General features: G+C 37.0%; 1 protein-coding gene across 5 annotated transcripts in view; it reads right to left on the bottom strand.

Annotated features, from left to right (window-relative positions):
- LOC120637734 (probable E3 ubiquitin-protein ligase HERC2) overlaps window positions 1–19,701 on the bottom strand; it is a 58,063-nt gene that overhangs the window by 30,496 nt on the left and 7,866 nt on the right. For 3 of the 5 annotated variants that reach the window (XM_039909709.1, XM_039909707.1, XM_039909708.1), the window contains exons 1-32: window positions 19,231–19,304; window positions 18,249–18,393; window positions 18,082–18,164; window positions 17,928–18,007; window positions 17,316–17,458; window positions 16,631–16,827; window positions 15,548–15,764; window positions 14,831–15,068; window positions 14,239–14,409; window positions 13,684–13,917; window positions 13,383–13,545; window positions 13,175–13,293; window positions 12,933–13,105; window positions 12,232–12,842; window positions 11,992–12,116; window positions 11,545–11,912; window positions 11,308–11,474; window positions 11,063–11,202; window positions 10,647–10,830; window positions 10,105–10,332; window positions 9,115–9,233; window positions 8,831–9,029; window positions 7,896–8,047; window positions 7,100–7,193; window positions 6,150–6,301; window positions 5,330–5,471; window positions 4,947–5,072; window positions 4,311–4,475; window positions 3,467–3,568; window positions 3,288–3,389; window positions 2,291–2,523; window positions 2,068–2,136 (exon numbers count right to left, since the gene is read on the bottom strand). In XM_039909709.1, the coding sequence (XP_039765643.1) occupies window positions 2,068–2,136; window positions 2,291–2,523; window positions 3,288–3,389; window positions 3,467–3,568; window positions 4,311–4,475; window positions 4,947–5,072; window positions 5,330–5,471; window positions 6,150–6,301; window positions 7,100–7,193; window positions 7,896–8,047; window positions 8,831–9,029; window positions 9,115–9,233; window positions 10,105–10,332; window positions 10,647–10,830; window positions 11,063–11,202; window positions 11,308–11,474; window positions 11,545–11,912; window positions 11,992–12,116; window positions 12,232–12,842; window positions 12,933–13,105; window positions 13,175–13,293; window positions 13,383–13,545; window positions 13,684–13,917; window positions 14,239–14,409; window positions 14,831–15,068; window positions 15,548–15,764; window positions 16,631–16,827; window positions 17,316–17,458; window positions 17,928–18,007; window positions 18,082–18,164; window positions 18,249–18,361 (5,409 nt within the window). In that variant the 5' untranslated portion in view covers window positions 18,362–18,393; window positions 19,231–19,304. Of the gene's footprint in view, window positions 1–2,067; window positions 2,137–2,290; window positions 2,524–3,287; window positions 3,390–3,466; window positions 3,569–4,310; window positions 4,476–4,946; window positions 5,073–5,329; window positions 5,472–6,149; window positions 6,302–7,099; window positions 7,194–7,895; window positions 8,048–8,830; window positions 9,030–9,114; window positions 9,234–10,104; window positions 10,333–10,646; window positions 10,831–11,062; window positions 11,203–11,307; window positions 11,475–11,544; window positions 11,913–11,991; window positions 12,117–12,231; window positions 12,843–12,932; window positions 13,106–13,174; window positions 13,294–13,382; window positions 13,546–13,683; window positions 13,918–14,238; window positions 14,410–14,830; window positions 15,069–15,547; window positions 15,765–16,630; window positions 16,828–17,315; window positions 17,459–17,927; window positions 18,008–18,081; window positions 18,165–18,248; window positions 18,394–19,230; window positions 19,454–19,701 lie in introns of those variants that run through there. The other 2 variants (XM_039909711.1, XM_039909710.1) reach the window with 2 other exon arrangements.

Raw genomic sequence — 19,701 nt, forward strand, 5'->3', positions numbered from 1 at the left:
GTGATAGGCTGGAATAAACACGTAGCTGAAGCACACGGGCAGGCGAGGCAAAAATTTTTGTTCTGGTTATGTTACGGTAAGCCAGCTACTGGACCGATTTATTTGGAGATGGCGGAGGCCAGAAGAGTTTTCAAAGCACGTTTAAAATGGTGTCAAAACCACCAAGATCAGATTAAAATGGATATTCTGGCCTCACATCATTCTAGAAATGATTTTAGAGGATTTTGGAAACATACCAATAAATTAAATTATAGGCCGTCTATACCCGTGAGCGTCAGTGGCGTGAGCGAGCCTGGCGAGATTGCTAATGTTTTTAAGGAACACTTTTTCGTAAAATCGCCATTGGGGCCCTCTCATTCGATGCCTAATGTTGAGACCGGCAGGGTAGTGGGTATTCAATTTCAGTGTAAAGAAGTAGCAAGTATAATTAAACGCATGACCAGAGGTAAATCCCCAGGCCATGACGGTCTCAGCATTGAGCATTTACAATATGCTGGGCCACATGTACCGCGGGTTTTGACGATGCTGTACAACGTTTGTATAAGCCACAGTTTTATGCCTCAAGAGATGATGCGTACGATAGTTGTGCCTATAGCGAAAAATAAAACGGGGGACCTATCCGATAAAAACAACTATAGGCCCATCTCATTGGCTACCGTCATCTCAAAGGTATTTGACAGCTTGCTAAACACTCTCTTAAACAGGATAATTATGCCACATGACAACCAATTTGGATTTCGGCCTGGTTTGTCAACAGAGAGTGCTGTGTTGGGGCTAAAGCATGCTGTTACGTACTATGCGAGGCGGAAGACTCCGATTTACGCCTGTTTTCTAGACCTGTCGAAGGCATTTGACTTGGTTTCGTACGATGTATTATGGAAAAAGATGGAGGAAGCAAATATACCTCCAGAACTTACCAATATTTTTAAATATTGGTATCAAAACCAAGTCAACAATGTCCGATGGGCAGGCGTTCTTTCGAATTCGTATGGGTTGGAGTGCGGGGTGAGGCAGGGTGGTTTATGCTCGCCGACTCTCTTCAACCTTTACATGAATGAATTGCTTTGTGAGCTCAGCAGCACCAGGGTTGGCTGCTACATAGATGGGGTTTGTTTAAATAATATAAGTTACGCCGACGATATGGTGCTGTTGAGTGCATCGGTCTGCGGTCTCAGGGTACTGATGGCTATTTGCGAGGCTTATGTAGAAAGACATGGACTTACCTACAATACAAAAAAGAGTGTGGTGATGGTCTTTGAGGCTGAGGGTAAGACACCGAATAAAGTACCTCCTATTTTGATCAATGGGGTAGTATTGGAGAGAGTTTATCAATTCAAGTATCTCGGGCATATTTTGACTCCTGGCCTCAAAGATGATGCTGACATCGAAAGAGAACGGAGAGCATTGTCAGTGAGAGCAAATATGCTGGCTCGCAGGTTTGCGCGGTGTACCAACGCCATTAAAATCACGTTGTTTAAATCATATTGTATGACGTTCTACACGTGCAGCCTGTGGGCTACGTATTCTCAAAAATCGTATAACGCGCTCCGTATACAGTATAATAATGCCTTTAGGGTGCTGTTGAAGTTGCCCCGTTTTTGTAGTGCATCGGGGATGTTTGCGGATGCACAAGTTGACTGCTTCTTCGCCACAATGCGCAAAAGATGTGGCGCCCTGGTGCACAGGTTGCGGGGTAGCTCCAACAGCATCCTAAAGATGATCGCCAGCAGGTTGGACTGCAGATATGTGAATCACTGCTGTGCTATTTCAAATGGACTAGAACGGCGGTGATTCGCATATCCCTCTCTTATACGTAAGTTACTAACATAGGCTAAGTATTTACTAACAAAATATGAGCTGTATTTGATGCTTGAAATAAAATTATTATTATTATTATAAATAGAAATAAGAAATAAGGATTAAGAAAATTATATTTAGCCAGTAAAATACTAAATTGTAAGGAATGTAAATAAAGCTTTATTATTATTATGATATTATAAACTGGACGAAGAAGGCTGAAATATTTCATATGTTTGCGTTAAATTTAATTGTATTTGAAATACTTACGTGTAGAAAAACATTCTGTTTTATATCGCGTTCAACTTTTTGAACTTGTCCGACATCGCCAAGTGCAATCTATAAATTAACAAAAAAGTTTTTACTATAAATATACTACCTAGATTTGAGGCTAGCAAAATGGGTATCTTGAAAAATAAGTGATCGTTGGAAACTGAATTTAGTTTAGATTTTATTCACTTGAAGTTACCAGCGCAAAAGATAAGTTACTTACACTTTCATAAGCCTTACAGCATCTTACTGTCATACCAGGGGTTATGATATCGGACAAATACTGAGCGTACTCGTCTTCAGAGGCAAAGCAACTACGCCATCGGTACGGCATTTGTTTCTTTTCTTGCTTTGACGTAGTTGGCTTTATTTCAAACACGGTATCGTCCATGCCCTGTTTCGGTAACTCCAGTAAATACGCCACTAAGGCTTCCACTGTTGGTAGAGTTGTACCTCCTAAAGAAGGGAACTATTAATTAGTGAAACACTTGATAAATTTTTCAATGAAATTAAAATAAAGCAGTTGGTAGGAGCTCGACTTCACTTGCCGGCCGGGGGGCCGAGTTCGAATCCCAGCAAGCACTTCTAACTTATATGCGTTTTAAGTAATTAAAATATAATTTGCTTCAACGGTGAAGGAAAACATCGTGAGGAAACCTGCATACCTGAGAGTTCCACATAATGTTCTCAAAGGTGTGTGGAGTCCACTGTGCCAGCGTGGTGGCCTTAACCCCTTCTTATTGTGGAATGCCCGTGCCCTGTAGTGGGCCGGTAATGGGTTGATATGATGATGATATTGTTCTTTTTTTAACTCTGAAAGAATGAATGCAGAGAATCTGTCATAGAAATAATAAATCTCAATACAATAGCTTCATCATCATCATCATATCAACCGATAGACGTCCACTGCTGGACATAGGTTTTTTTTGTAAGCGGCTCTCTGTGACGCGCTTAACAAAAGCATAAAGAGGGCATTATCATTTAAGCAAATACATTATAACGTCTTTGTCTAAAACCACTAGAGGTATTTTTAAACATACCTCTACCTACAAGAACCATTTATTTAAAATATTTACAACAACTTTCTTTTTTTTTATTTAGGTAGGTACGGATACTTATATACAAATCATAGTATGAAAAACTAATTAATTTTATTTGACTCACTTAATTAATTATTTTAAAGAAAAATAAGTTCAAACGTATACAGAAATTTAGCATACCCAGTGTCTGTATAGCGGAATAAACAGCGTGTCTCGTAAAACCCATCTCAATGACCTGTTGCACTTGCGACGAATTTGCCCACGTGTTTAAATCTTTTCGTGCTGAAATAATTAAAAGCAATATTAATTATTTACGAAATATCTCTTTTATTATCCACGTAAATGAAATTATAACTTACATAGCGATGCAGTACTAGTTGACGGTCCCATAGATACCTGCATAACATTACTTTTGTCTATTAGAGGTATCTCAGGTGGAGCATCGAAATCTTTTTCGTCACCTGAAAGTAAGGAATGATAGAAATACAGTTTTGTATTTTTGAAACGCACATTTCAAGCCCTATATGAATATAATCCAGACTACTTTTGGTCACCTTGGGATGTAGAAAGAGTATTCATTTTTGTCTGTAATCTTATACTAATATATAAAGCTGAAGAGTTTGTTTACTTGAACGCGATGATCTCAGAAAATACTGGTCCGATTTAAAAAAATCATTCAGTGTTGAATAGCCCATTTATCGCGGAAATCTATAGGGTATATACCATCACGCCAAGACCAATAGGAGCAACGCACCAATGAAGAATGTTTCAAAATCAAGAGTTTTTTCCCTTTTGAGAGCTTTCGCTGCGGGCGCTGCATAAATGGTTAGTTTCGATAAAATCATGTATGAAAAAGTTGTTTTAAAGTTTTAAAAAAAAAGTTTGCAACCGCATATGTCTATCTTTAAAGGTTGACTTATACGCGGACGAAGTCGCGAAGGACTGCTAGTTGAATTAGGAATGCAAAAGTGCGTCTGTTTCTAGATTTGTTTATAAGTTAACTTTCTTAGGCTCAGCTAGTTCACTAAGCTCGATGAAATTTAGTAAAGCATTCTGGAAACTGCATGGGATTCTACTAGACCCGGGTATATAAACTAACCTAAAACTAACTCTTATGCTAGCTAATAATGGAGAAAACAAAGGAAATAATTCAAATCGGTTTTTCTTATGTTAACAAATCGAATTAAGGGTTTTTTTACTTACCAGAAACATGGGCCGCTAACTGTTGAACTACTGTAAGGGCAGCCGCAGCAAGCTCTTTAGGCGAATGAGAGGAAGCCAGTGGACTCGGCCGAGTGGCTAATGCGAGTAGACGTCTTAACAAAGTGCCCTCTGTTCCCAGCGTTGTACCCCTGTCTAATGTGTTACCTATATTTTTAAAATGAAATAATTAATTAAATAATTCATTTACTTAATTAAAAATATTGCTATCACCAGGCGATGGTCTTATATTAATATCCACATTAATCTATCTGGCGTACCAAGCAACGAAAATTACATTTTTGGTAGATCGGATAGATTAATGTTATCAAGAAAATATCCAAAAGTGTCCAGTTTACTACACTATATTAATGAAAAAACAAAAAACTGAAACAGCTATTTAAATTTTGTATATTGTTTCACTAGAGTGAAAAATAGCGCTATAGTGAAATAATAACATATCCGCATCGCTACCATTGCAGCCGCTATACGTTTTGATATTTAATAATGCACTATGTTAATAATCATAATTTCCTTTGTGATAAAGTATTTTAAAAATTACATGGGGGTTTTTACAAATTAACGTGTGTATTTATTTATATTTTATAATATAAGAATAAAATTTTTAAATCAGCTTACCGCCATTATCCGGGGGTTGCATCAGAACCTTTCTAAGGCGAGTTCGAGTAGTCAATAGTCCTCTTACAGCACACAATGTGAGCAATTCCATTTGTTGCCTTCGAAGTCCGTATACGTCTACATCAGCTAAAAACACGACCATTTAAAAAAAAAAAATGAAACGAAATATTATTGACAATTATATACGGAATATTTTTAATACATTGACAGTAATATTGTGAGTGTGCCAAACATAGCCTAAAAATAGAAATACCTAAATTTCGGATCACTTATAATAGATGGCGTTATTTAAGAGGTACAAAGTTGACTATTGTTGACATTTTTCAACAAGACTTTTTGGCTTTCATTAATTAATCTCACCAGTGAGCATTATTTATACGAACCTGGTAAGTGGTGTGGATGCATTGGCGAAGCCTGCGGTCCTGCGCCTAATAAAGCGACACAAACGCGCAACGCACTTTCACCCCCGCCTAGAGCTTGTGGCAAGCGTTCACATTCAGCGCTTTGCACGCTGTTCAAATCCGTCTGTAATACAAGGTTATTTTTATTATATTCTAAAATATCATTAGATTTCTATATTATCTCTTGAAGAGACAGCCTTTGCAAATCATAGTCGTATACTTTATTATAATTTAATTATGTGCATTTAATGTATCTATCTATAGGTAGTACCTCACATAGGTGCGTTATGCGCAATTTGTTATGCGGCCTATTCGCCCGCGTACGACGAAGTATGTAGAGTTAATACGTCTATATTTTCTTTATTCTACGCATAAAACGCAAAACGCGAATAAAGAATACAAGTATCGGTCGAATTTCCGAATTTTCGAACCAAATCAAAGGAGATAAATTCGCTGAATATGCCCATAGACTGCCCACACTGACTACTCATTTGACATATTCGGCATACCGGCACTAAGTGTGAATGCAATTTAGATGGGCATGTTTGTTGTTCACACACATAAGTAATATTTTTGCTTATATGGCATAGATGTATAACGAATAGCGCATAACGCAGTACGTTTTCACGATATTAGTGTACTCTAAGGTTTAGATAAAAACAAAAATATATGTTATGAAATACTGTAAACAAATTTATGTATCGCTATCTCACAATATTCGTATTTCAATGAAAATATAACCTTCGTTAATTCAGAATATCTGTAAAAAAATTTGGAATATTAAAGCAATCCCGTAAGGTACCTTAGTAGAGGTGTTGTCATCGTGCAATAAAGTTATTTTAGCCCGTGGCGACAACTGAGTGACGATGGCGTTTCTAGGCGGTGATCCCACGCATACTCTTTGCCCAAGTCGAATACGCCATTCCATTCCACCCACTACCCCTAACGCTCCAGCTACAAAAGAGTTAGGGCCTTAGAAAAAAACGTGGAGTAACTTCGGAATATTTATATACCACGACCATTCACACATCGCGATCTAGCCCAAAAGTAAGAAAAGCATGTGTTATGGGTACAAAGATGACTAATGAATATTTTTATGAATAATATACATAAATACTTATAATATACAGTGTTTTATCATGCTCTTTCATTTAAATAGTGCTTTCAGTTATACTGTGACAAAGAATCTGCTTAACCTTTCCGACGTTATACCGCGATATATAGATATATTTATAGATATATATGATTTATAAGACCTTTATATTTATTGTATTTAACCGTATTAAGCGATACGTATACGATAAGTAATTATAATAGGTGATATATCGTACCGTATGTAATAATTAATTGACACGGACGAAACGCTTTGTTCACTCCTTTCCAATATTTGGGCTTTGCTGCATTTAAATCAAGAGTGAAAAGGCCGGCCAAACTCCACCAAATTTAAAATCAGGTTTGTAAAGGCGGATCTAAATAACGCAGTACAGTTTAGAAAGAATTTTCCTGCGTTATAATTGCAAACATGTTTTTGACCAGCTTTTGCCCGCGGCTTCGCACGCGGTTTTTTGAATAACAGACAAACTTACATCCATCCATCCATACAAACTTTCGCATTTATAATATAAGATCGGTAAATGGCAGACATCAAATAAATGAAACTTCATCGCCAAAAATCAATAATTTCCAGTATTCATAAGTGGTCATCTTCGAAATGTCAGTTATCTAAACAATATTATGCACATACATACATACCAATGAGACAATTGTTAAGTGTCGGAGGAGTTGACCTCATAGTTTGAGTTAGTTCCTGACTGGTATGGGGCCACCAATGCCAGTCACTAGTGATCTGTAATTAGAATCAACATAATAAACTAAATTTTGGTGTGATCATAGTGTTTAATGCCTTCCGTTGGAATTGGAAACCATAGTGATTCTATAATTTGAACTGTACACCAAGATTTACTTTTATTTTTAGTTACAACAAACCCAAATCGCCCAGGAACCGTAACGCTAAATCGATTGATGGCACGTCTTTGTCGGTAGGGTAACAAGCATCTGCAAAGCTTCCCACCAGACCAGACAGGAGAAAATTCAGAAATTATAAAATCACTCCTCTTTCTTATAAGACCACAGAACTCGCCACAGCTGCGTCAGAGAGGTTGTCAAAAATTACTGTAGACCTTATATGAATATTGAGGTTTACTCAAAACAAAGCGATTATAGCCTAGTGGGTAAGGCATCGGCTTTTCTTTCGTGGAGACGGGTTTCGAGCCCCGGCACGCAACACAGACTTTTCGGAGTTATGTTTTTAAAATTAGCCATTTAGCCACTTGGCCAGCGTGGTAGACTACAGCCTAAACCCTTCTCATTTGAGCGGAAACTCGTGTTCCGGCCGGTAAAAGGTCGATGATAATGGTGACTCAAAATATTCTAACATTTAGCCTATAAAACAATTGAGGTATATCAACCTCCACAAGTTTCGAAATACGAGAACAGGTGGGCTTCTGGGTGGTCGACAGATCAGGAAACCGGTTAACTTTTAATTTACCATTTGCGCTGCCAACTGTAGCTTTTCAAGTAAGAGTGTGGTAACTGGTCCGTGCCACTGTGGTAAGGCGTGCAATTGGCGTATCAGATTGACAATAGCTGAGCATGTCGCTCCAGTGTAACTCGCGGTCGCAGGTGCTCTCCATCTATTGTCTGACAATAATAAAACATTTATAAAGCTTCATAAATAGATATAAAGAAAATCAGTTGTGTTCGCGCTAGCTCCCCGGCTAGCCAGTTTTTATTTAAAGTATTTAAAAATTAAGTTATTTACCACGAATCTGTTTATAAATTAGTCTATAGATATGATCTATACATATAATCTATACAAATGTACGCTTACGCTATTCGTTAGTATCTGCTTAAATTTCGCAAGTAATGTTTAATCCATTAACTATCATTCCGTTAGTAAATAAATTTTTAGGTCTCTTTAAGTTTTTACTATTTTTAACGTTGAAAGACATTTCCTTTCAGGATCGGCGTAGGTACGTTATAATATTTATTATTGTAGTAAAAAGTCAGACAGCTGCGTCGGACTGTACGAAAGCATTAACCCCAAAAATAATCTTAAGTGAACTGATTCAAGTATTCAACATATAAAATTTACGATATTACGAACTAGTCTTAGTAAAACATAATAAGTTCACTTTAAAGACAAAGTCAAATATTTCTAAATCTATGGGCCCATTTTATTGAAATATAGGTAGCATGCCCATAGGTGGCACTTTCGACGCGTATATACATAAAAAAATGTGTATCTGGTAGTGAGATGATGGCAATAACTACATTCGTAAACTTAAAACTAAAGTCACCATGATACCAAGCGCTCCCTCTCACATTGTCGGTTAGAACAAGTATTCAAACCCAATTTTTTTACAATTTTGGTAATCCTACTATGACCGGAATTTTCACTAATGTGACATATTCTATACATACCTACTTCCTCTTCATCTAGGTTTATTGAAGTAAGAGCGATTGGTGAATATGGGTGCACTCTCAAAGCCGGATCAGCTACGTGAGTTTCAAGCCAAAGCCTTCCCGTCAAAGCTATAAGTTGCGCTGTTACAGTTCTTCGCCATTCTAGTGTGCCCGTATGCTCTGCTAATACACGACGTAAAAGCCATAGAGACTGAATCTGTTAAAATAATGCACGTATTTTAGTATCTCAAGACATTTAAGAGATAAAATGTAAAGAACAATTATTTGCATAAAGATTTAACCTGCAAATATATGAGATCCTGGGAAATAGGTTTGTCTGTCGACGATATTATGCTGTAGCAAAGCTCGAACCATGAATCAGTGCATAAGGAGACCCTCATCTCAGGACTTTGTGCGCTTGCTGTAACAAAAAATATTTAGTTACAAAAGTGATATGCTGTCAATTCTTCATTACCAGCTCAACTAAAGTTAAAGGTACTAATGTCCTACCAACAAAATATAGTTTTAAGTATAAATATATATACATAGCTTGGCACACATTCTTGAAACAGAACAATTTTTTATTTTCTGACATTGACATTCATGTAACATTAATTATGGAACATTGCATTAGATTGGTTTATTTATATATTGTCATTTTTACATTTATTATATAATGTGTTTGTAGTGTTTATTTTGATCTAATTTGACATTTAATTAAGGTTTTTTTTTTCATATCCATGAACCAAATTCTCAGACTATTAATTTAGTAGAATGTTTTGACCTCTAAACTGACTGTATTGTTTATTAACATCTTGATATTGTACAAACATTCTTGCAAATAATGACAATCATTTATTTCAATCATTATTATTATTATTAACACTGCAGGCGAGTATCAAATATTTATTTTCAATGCGTCAAATATCTTCGAATATTGTTTCCTTTTGATTATTTCCCGCAACCAGAATCAAAATCCTAAATAAGTTAAGTAAAAAAAAAATTAGAAAAAAAAATAATACTATTTTGGTTGTTACATTTAACATAAGTTAGCCATAGAAGGTATTTAGTTCAGTTTTGTTCCGTGAACTTCCATATTCAAGCTCAGTTTGGTGTACTATATTGATTTGGATCCATTTAGGACCAACCAGGCATATCTTATTAGTAATATGGTCTATTTTTAATCTGTGTTCATGTTCACCCTGTTTTGTTTCTAAAGCTCATTGTAATGTGTAAATAAATAAATGTATACGATAATACAATTATTTAAATGGCTAAAATAATATAAATACCTCGTAACAATGCCAATGCGGTGTGAGTGTGTGATGCAAATGCAGTTGGTGGTGGATAGACGTGTGCATGCGAGAGTGCCAAAAGTCTCCTCTGTAAAGCTGCAACATTCCGTCGAGCTGCCGGACTAGGGGCTGGCGTGGTTCCTGCGCCGGCGCACAGAGCACGCACAGCGCAGGTGCACGCTGAACGAACTTCACTTACTGGCCACCATTCCACGCTATTTTCCACTGCAAAATGTTGTTCACTATACATATATTAAACTAAAAACAATAGTTTCAAGTGATAAAATAATTTTCGGGCTCAAGACTTTCTTGGCACAAGAATGATTTTATTTGTCTATTAGCTTGTTCACAAAAAATTAAAAAGCAATTAAGATGTCTTATTTTCTACAAAATTGGAAACTTAATTTATACCAATGGAGAACATAAGGTGTACATCCGTTGTCATATACTGCTAATGTATTCTTTTATTGCATCATGCAAACAACGATTTTAAGCAATTCGTTTGTGTAATACGCTTTCCAGAAGATAACAGGTCTTACCATTTCCTTGTACAGTTTCATCTACTGAAGGCGGCGGTGAAGGTGAGCGCGCTAGCTTGAGGTCATATTTACCCTCTTTGCCCATACGATATGAGTTGGTACCTCCTGCATCCCAAGCTACACGGACCCAACCATCCTCACCCAGCTCGCCTATGACTCGACCTTCTCCGCCTGGCACACCATCCTATGCAAAAATTAAACGAACGATCGAAATATATCGATTGTATATCAATAAGATAGTCACGAAAGCCACTTATATAATTTACGGCCTTTGCCTCAATCAAATATATATGTAGCTTCCGAAACCGTGCAGATTTGAATCGAACAGTTTTAACAAGTAGATATAAACTTTTATAACTTATATCTATGAGGAATTAAAAAATATATGTTATTATCAGGAAATTGGATAAGTGTACCTGATCACCCCATTTCCAATCTTTTCCTCGCACAACCCGCGTGCCAATCTTCATAAGGGAAGCAAGTTCTGGACCTGACAAAGACGCACCTCTTGCGCGTGCACCAAGGCGTTCGTCTTCGTAGATAACCAAGCAATCAGCTGAAAGATATTTCAGAATCAATATTTAAGCTGAAATACTAAAGCAAAACTGCACTGAAAAATCATAAATTTGACCAACAGCTTGAAAAAAACCACTGTGCTTACTTTTGGACTTCATCCCATTATATGTGAGAGATGAATGTTGAGATGTATCTCCTCCAATTTGTTTTAGTAAGGTCAAACAAGAGCTCAATGCCCCGCCGTTTATTAGTTGCTCCAGTTCTGGACCTTGACAACCCTCGATGAGCAACGACAGAAGTGTTATTAGGAACCTTAAACAAATCAAAAATTTAATTGAAAAAGCTTTGCTAATTTTTACGATTATTTTATTTCAAAACATACCTTGCCCTTGACGGTCGGTTTAATAATGCATGTGCGCCATAATTTGCACTCATTTTGAGAGGTAAAGGTTGAGTGTGTTCTCCTTCAAGAACTCTTGCCTTCAATTCGATCAGAATAAAATCCATGAGCTTTGACCGTTCCAATAGTACCATATATTTTGAATAAGGTATCACAGATTCGATGCTTTCCAAAGGTTTCGTTAGTGGTATCGAAGGTTTGAGGTGGGTGTTTGGGACTGAGTCTGCCATTGAGGCTCCTAATAGACCAGAAAGTGCTGCGTATTTGATACTTTCAGACATCGTTTGAGAGGAATGTAGAATATTGTTTATTACAGAGTAACCAATTCGTCTTATATCTGCTCTTTGAATCTGAAATATTCTTATAGCATTAGGATGTTTTATCCTAAGTTAATTTTATAAATCTAAATAAATAAAAATGTGTACATACCTGACAGTATAATGCTCGTTTAAGGATATCGATGTCGCAAGGTTCTTCTGTCATAACGAAATCAATAATTGCTGCGGTCAAGTTTTGTTGTTCAGGCGTCACTTCTTCTAACATCCAATATAAATCTAAAACCAAAATTACGTATGTAAAGATAAAACTAGCTCACTGCAGGATAAAGTGTGCTTGCTCTCAGTGAAGAAAGAGCATAGGCAAAACAGTCCGAAAAAACCTGATAAATACCCTTCTCTTCGCAGGCGAGTCTTGCAACCCATGCATTAACAAACTTATTTCGTTCCGAATTATCATCATCTTTTTCTTCGTCAGCGACAATAAGTTCATTTTTCAAATCTTCAGCTAAAAGTATAACTTGTTTTTCGCTTTCCAAAGATTCCTTAAGAACAGAGTTATCAGTCATTTCATTAATTGAACTCAACGACATTTCATTTGTAGGGGTTTTGTCATCATCCTTATCGAATGCCTCTTCCTTTTCAGTCAGTTTAAGGTCGATTCCTTTTTCAGTCAGCTTGAGATCAGTTCGAACATCATGTCGCATGTCATCGTAATTAGAAGCATTTTTCAAATCCTTTTCGAGTGGCTTTTCTTTCGATTTTAATTTAATTTTAGCTTGTAAATGACAAGGGGTTTTTAAAATAGCGTCGCTGTTTCCCTCTAAATTAACGTGACCTTTTGGCGGTTCTACAATAATTGTTTGGATTTCCTCTGGTCTACTTTGATTCCCTAGAGCAGATTTTATTAGCAATGCGTCCCCTTGCAGTAAGCTACCTGTTGCTTTGAGCATACTTTTGCTGAGACTATTTTGTCTATTTCTAAGGTCTTTTGTTGTTTCAAAACTAAAAAAAAAAAAAAACAGTATACATAAACAAATTGTGTTTTTAAAATAAACTATAGAAGAATAAAGAAGTACATTTAGCACAACTTACCATTTATTAAAAGTGGGAGATTTGGCCATTCTCATAACTCTTTGGAATATTTTTTTTGCCGTGGGCGGACGACGAGAAGGCGGTCTTGAGTGTAACGCTGATACAGCTGGCGAAATAGCTGCGCGTACTTCGTGTAAGAGGAACCGAGCTCTTTCTAAGGGCGCCGCACATACCTAACATTTGTTTAAATTATAAATATCATTTTCATAAAATATGTACACATATTTGAATTAATGACTTACTTCTTTATATCCTCTCGATAATTGTTGCCTTGTTCGCATCAGTGTCCATTTACTCTGTTGTACAGCTTTAACGATTTCAGACATAGCTGGAGAGAGCTTCACTTCGCCTTTTTCCATTTCTACAATTAATAATTTGTCATAAACAATTCAATAACTAACAAAAAAAAAGGTGTGTAGTAAAGTGTAAGAATAATGTTTAGTATTTTACCTGCAGTAGCAGTTGCTAAAGCATGCTCTCTTAGGCCGGAGTGGTATAACAGAACAGCCAATAAAGCGCGCCTTAGTTCTTCAAGAGGATGCTCAGGAGGAAAATGAGGAGCACAACCTTCACGACGTTCACAAGCCCACCACAAATGTAAGGCTAAAGGATCCTGTAAAAAAAATTTTATTTGTACCGTTGGCTTAGCGTGAATTTAATTCTGGCTCAAGGTCATTTTATGAATTTCCTGTGACTAAAATGGTGACCAGGGTATTTTGTTAAAACACTGCTGCTGCTGTTAAATACGTACGTGTAATTTGGGTTCAGCCAACGCGAATAGTAACGTATCCGCTCGCATGGACGATACTGTGACATTAACTTTCGGCACTCGGGTAATACGCGTCTGTGGCGGATACAGTACATTGGATGTATGTGATGTGTGAGACATGTGTGGAGTATCGCTCGCTGGACTATTGCCGCCTGTGGAAGAACCGCTTCGAGCTTCTGCCTTTTCCTCTTCGAAGGGATTTGCTGGTTGAGATGTCTATAAAAGAAAAAGTACTTAATAGATTCTAAACAGCGCCTAGAGAACATGGCACAATCCAACATTTTGCTCGATAAGAACAAGAAGAATAGGGCTTTAATTTCTATGATGTGGCCTAAAAAATATCTGACAACATAAACAACCAAGTCACATCTAAAAAGCAAAAAGTCTCAGAGTTAGACATATCGAGGTTTATGTTGAGTGATTGCCCGAACAAACAGTCTCGCAGTAATAAATCTTAAAAATTCAATTATTTGATACAAAATAAAAATGGATTACAGTTCGGGATGTTGAATAAATATCTTATTGCCTCCCATATACCTGAAGACCACCTCGTAGAAAAACGGCAGCTGCATAGGTCGCGGTCTCACGTTCAGCTTGTTGAATTGGCAAGGAACGCGCTAACCGTAGGCCGCATTGTGACAGACCCAACGCTAGGTTAAATGCGCAAGATGATAGGATATGGTGTGTTCGGAGACTCGATGTACTTTCCTATAAGAGAAAAATAAGACTTTAAAATTGTATTTTTTTCGAATAATACTTTTACTATAATAATGCTAATTTTATTTACCGCAAATAATTCATTCCAATTTATTTCGTACTAACAGTTTTTCCCGAACCCATCGCCTTTATTTTTTTATAATAACCCGTGGGAATCGTTTACTTTTGCAGAATTAAAAGTATCCAGTCTGTCTCCAAGATGCAAGTTATCCCAATGTAAAGTTTTGTAAGGATCGATTTTGTGATTAAGCCGCTAACAAATTTTTTTATAAATTCCATGGTGGCGGTCCTATTCTACTTCAGAGATAAACAGTATCTTACGCCTCTAGGATGCAAGTTAGCTGTATGCCATTTTTTTTTAATAGATCGCTAAGATGGTGCCTCCTGTACAAATTAACTTAGTATCACTCACCTGACACTTATGACTGTATATCTGACTAGCATAAATTCCGACACATTTCTCGGTAATCCTTGAAAGAAAAGCGGCATGAGGTTCTACACTCAAGGCAGCGGTGGCTTCGCATCCGCGCATTTTTCGTACTAACTCCACAGTACTCGCGTTTTCACATTCAAAATTTTCGACGTCGAATACGTGGCCAGCGATTAGTATCCATGATCCTCCTTCTTTGGTATGATTTTGGAGGTCGCACCTGTTAGAAGGTAAAATCAATATTACATTTCACGCCGTGGAGTTGATTTTTGTCGTACTCAATTTTTGTCTGCCATCATCATCGTCAACTCATTACCACTACAAGACAAAGGTCTCTTCCCAAAAAGGTTTTGGCCATAGAGTACAGGTTTGAGAACATTATTGAGGCATGCAGGTTTCCTTCATCGTTGAATCAAGTAATAATTTATCGCTTAAACGCACATAGCACCCAAAAGGTACGAGTTGCATGCTAGGGATTAAACTCTGTATCCTCAAAAAGGGATGCTGAAACCACAAGGGTATCGCCGCTTGTGGTTCTCTCTGAAACATGGCTGTTGTTGAATATATGAATAGTTCGGCCTCTGATTTTTCTACGTTCACGCTGCCTATTTACGTTTGACGTTTTCCAATTTATATCCACGAGAGAAAATTAGCTAAGCTTACATGGAACAATACGACGATGACAAGGAATTTACTTACTTGCGTATAACACTGCGGTTTAACTGGTGCCGCTTCGACATGAGGCCTGGCCATCCTAGTAGATCAGCATCCAGCTTCGGGGCAGAAGGTAAGGTTCGTGCCGCTTCGTCACAAGCACGCACAATATTCACAAGAGAGTCCGTGCACTCGGAAAGAGAAATGGCCGAGCGTGCCGAACATGCACACACCCATACTGCTAGTTCACTCATTACACGACCTAAAAAATCTTATAAGTTATCAATGCAATTCAAAGTAGCTGAATGTCTCACAAATGGATTAAAAAGAGGAGATCTAGACTTTCACTTATCTAGTGTAATACAAAAATTCCTTTCGAGGAATGCCATTAAAACATCTGACGTTCTCCTTGTGCGAGTCACCTATCGTATTTAACGTGTATCCAGCAAGCAGTAGTCCAATCACCCCACGCAAGTTCCGGCAACCACACCCTAAGACCGTTCTGGTCTTAAGGTGGTTGCCGGAGTTACAGACACATGAGGCTTGGCACTTACGCCTCAGGTTGATGACACAGTGCGGCACTTTGTAGGACGTGTCTCTCTCTTACCCCGCGAAGTGTTGTTCTGCTTATAGACAATAGGTTTCCTTACCAACAGGTAGGTCATTTGCTTGGTCCATAAATAAAACTTTTAACATAGCACTAATAACTTGAATTATTTAATTAATTAAGGCTCAAAACTTAACTATTCGAAACTGTTAAGTTTAGCTTTAAAATAAAGGGAATTGGTATTTATTGTATTTTCATATACAATATAATATTATATTATATATATATATATATACATAAATATATTTTATTTTATTTATTATTATTTATTAATTTTTGTAATTTATTTTTATTATTTAAGTATTATTTTGTGTATATCCTAACTTTCTTATTAACTTCATGAACTTTGGTAGGTTGCCTGGTAGAGATCGCTTTTAAGCGATAAGGCCGCCTATTGTATCTTTTCTTTTTTTATTTTGTGTTTTTTTTTTGTTCTAATTCTTTGCATTTGGCGTACAATAAAGTGTATTTTGATTTGATTTGATTTGAATTTATCTAAAATGGTTATTCTGAGTACTTACCAACAATATCAGCGCTAACCAGATCGCAAAGTGCAACCAACTGCGCATTGTCAGCTCTATGAACAGCCCTCGAAAAGCAACTTAGCGTGGAATGTACGTGTTCTGACAGCAGAGTTGTGTACTGTGTGAGCAGGGATTGTACTCCACCACGCGTGCTGCGGCCACCTCTAGACCACATCGCTTCACTGAATAGTAACCTACAATACATAAAAATACCTAAAAGTTAGCATATCTTAGAGGATTCAAGGCCCTGTTACATATTAAAAAAGTTTGGTAAATAGTAGTAACAAATTATCCGTATTTGTGTTCGAAATAACGAGTGAAGAAGGCAGATGGAGTTTGGATTCCCAAGTTGTTTTGGTTACTAAGCATTGAGAAACGTATCGCTAATGTAATCCTCGATAGGACGACAGAAGATATCAAACGTATCGTAGAATGTCGAAACACTTACAAGTCTAGGTCAAGGGTCAAGATTTCTAATCCCCTAAAATAAGTAAATGCTATTTTTCTAAACTGGCGCGTAACTTTCACCAGCAGCTTTTCCGGGATAAATATAATCCTAGGCCCATCTTCAGGATGCAAGTTACAATTTATTTCAAGTTACAAATTTAGCTAGCTAAACGTTAGGAACATTAGGATAGCTGTTAATGATGTACTGAAACCAAGGAAAAAAAAAAATTTTTACCTCTGAAATCTGATAAGAAGGTCGCAGCTAGGACTCACAGTGTCATGCCCCTTGAGATCATCAGTCTTACTGGTATCACCGTTCATTATGAGGGTTATGAGCATTTGCGTCTGACAACTCGTGTTGCGTATCAAATGCTTAACCTAAACGAAAGTAAATGCTTTACTATTATTGGATTCAATATTTTTGATACTCTACGAACAAAGCGTCAAGTCTAATTCGTTAGAAACACCAATAAAAACACTTCTTGCTTAAAATCAAATCAGAAATGATGAAATGAAAACAAAGCTGATATTCCCGTGTTTTACTGTAATTTTTCTTATTTTGTAGGCACAACCGCGCCTTAACTCTTTTCAGAATGTGAAGGATTTAGACCCACCTTTGATAACATTATAGATAACTCTCAGGTTTGGAGGTTCCCTTACATTGTTTTCTTTCACCATAATAGCAAGTCACATTTTATTTGCTCCAATTAAATAAACATAACTCCGAAAAGTTTGAGGTGCTGGTCGGAGTTCTAACTCGGCCCCCCAAAAGGGATACCGAAATTCTTCTAACCACCACGAGGCTATCTATAATTTTTTATATATTAATTTAAAAGACATTACATACCAAATGCATAAGCGGAACCGAAGCGCCGTTTTCGCCGACTGTTGTGTTATTCATGATTTGATATTCCTCTGTACAATTTGCTGCAAATTAAATAACATTGCTCCATATTTATTCGCAATGAGTTTATGAATAAAATGTTTAAGTTTTATAGTACCTGGTACAACTTCGCTTTCATCAGACATAGTCGTTGCTGAATGTCCTCTTTGTCCAGTCACTATGTCGATTTGGTCGTATTCGCTAAAAATGGTGCGTTTTTTTTTATTACTTAAATACTATACATTATTTAACTTCCTTCAGAGTCTTAGAGGTTATAAAACTTACTCGTCTAACTGCAAATGATTGTACGCATCTGTAGAATGAGCTTGAAGTGCGTTTCGTAAAGCATCTCGCAAACCTCCGCCGCCTAATAAAGACCAAACTAGTAGTTCTGTCATAAATCTTGCTCCTGTACTAGCGGGGACTGATCCTGAAAATAAAATTATATCATACAATACTTTATGTCATATATCATGTGCAGTGGCGTGCACCGTATACATTCACAAAAGCACTGCCTTCCCTAATATTGATACATAACTCGTATAGGAGGAGAATTTTTGCTCCTTTATGCAATTTTCCTGGTAAGAAACCCAGTGCACGCCACTGACCATGTGCATGTAAATACTGAACCAAAAACAAACAATCTCCCATAGTTAAGTGTTTTTTATTTCTTCTTTTGAGCTGGAGTGAAAAGTTACAACAGTTATCGGTGTTTACAAAAACCAAGAAAAAAAGCAAATTTTTTCCGATATTTAAACTCCTCATCATTATAAAATCAACACATTACCGGCCCAATACAGGGCCCACTACAAGGTCCCCTCCCACAATGAGAAGGGGTTAAGACCGTAGTCAATAACGCTGGCCCAGTGCATATTGGTGGATTCCACACCTTTGAGAACATTATGTTGAACTCTCAGGCATGCAGGTTTCCTCACAATGTTTTTCTTCACCGTTGAAGCAATTATTATTATTCATAATGTTTGTTTAAACTCATATCGCCAAAACTTTGATATATTGATTAAGTAAGCTGATAATTTTAACACATTCATTAGTATCTTGTATCGTAGTTATCTTGAGTTATTTAGCCGAAGAGCGGCGAGCACCACTGAATTAGCGAATTTTGTAAACCTACAAAACCTCAGAAAATCGATTGATAAAATAAACACAATCTTATTATTAAGGTATTGAAGGTCAAGATTCCGAAACTGTTGGAAATTTTTTCCGCGAATTTTTTACCATTCAACAAGGGCATTCGGTAATATCTTACCCTGAGGCAACAAAGCTATTAGATGCTGAGCTCGTATTTGAGGAGTAGGTAACAGAATAGGCCAGGCCGCAGCCAAAGCCTTCCTAGCAGCCGCCGCGGCCGCTACTCCAGCTCTTCCTTCAACTAGCGCCACTAACGCAGTATGCACACCGGCGCACCAGGGTCTACTTTCCGAATCTGTTTCGTCTATTTCATTGCCCCGAGCGCATTGCCAGGCGTGAACCTAGAAATGACGATTATATTGTATATGAAGACAACATTCAAATTATATTTTTAGCGGAAAGAATGCATGGGCACAACATGTCAACATGTAAACGTTATATTGTGGTCTATGTAAGTCTATGATATATATAAGTTATAGCATATGAAACTTATTATTCATTATGTTTGGTATACGCTACCCAAATCATATCATTGAGAACACAAACAAAAAAAAAAGAAAAGATCTTATAAAATTAGGTAACAAATATA

This window comes from Pararge aegeria, chromosome 4 (assembly GCF_905163445.1).
Source record: "Pararge aegeria chromosome 4, ilParAegt1.1, whole genome shotgun sequence".
Taxonomy (NCBI): domain Eukaryota; kingdom Metazoa; phylum Arthropoda; class Insecta; order Lepidoptera; family Nymphalidae; genus Pararge; species Pararge aegeria.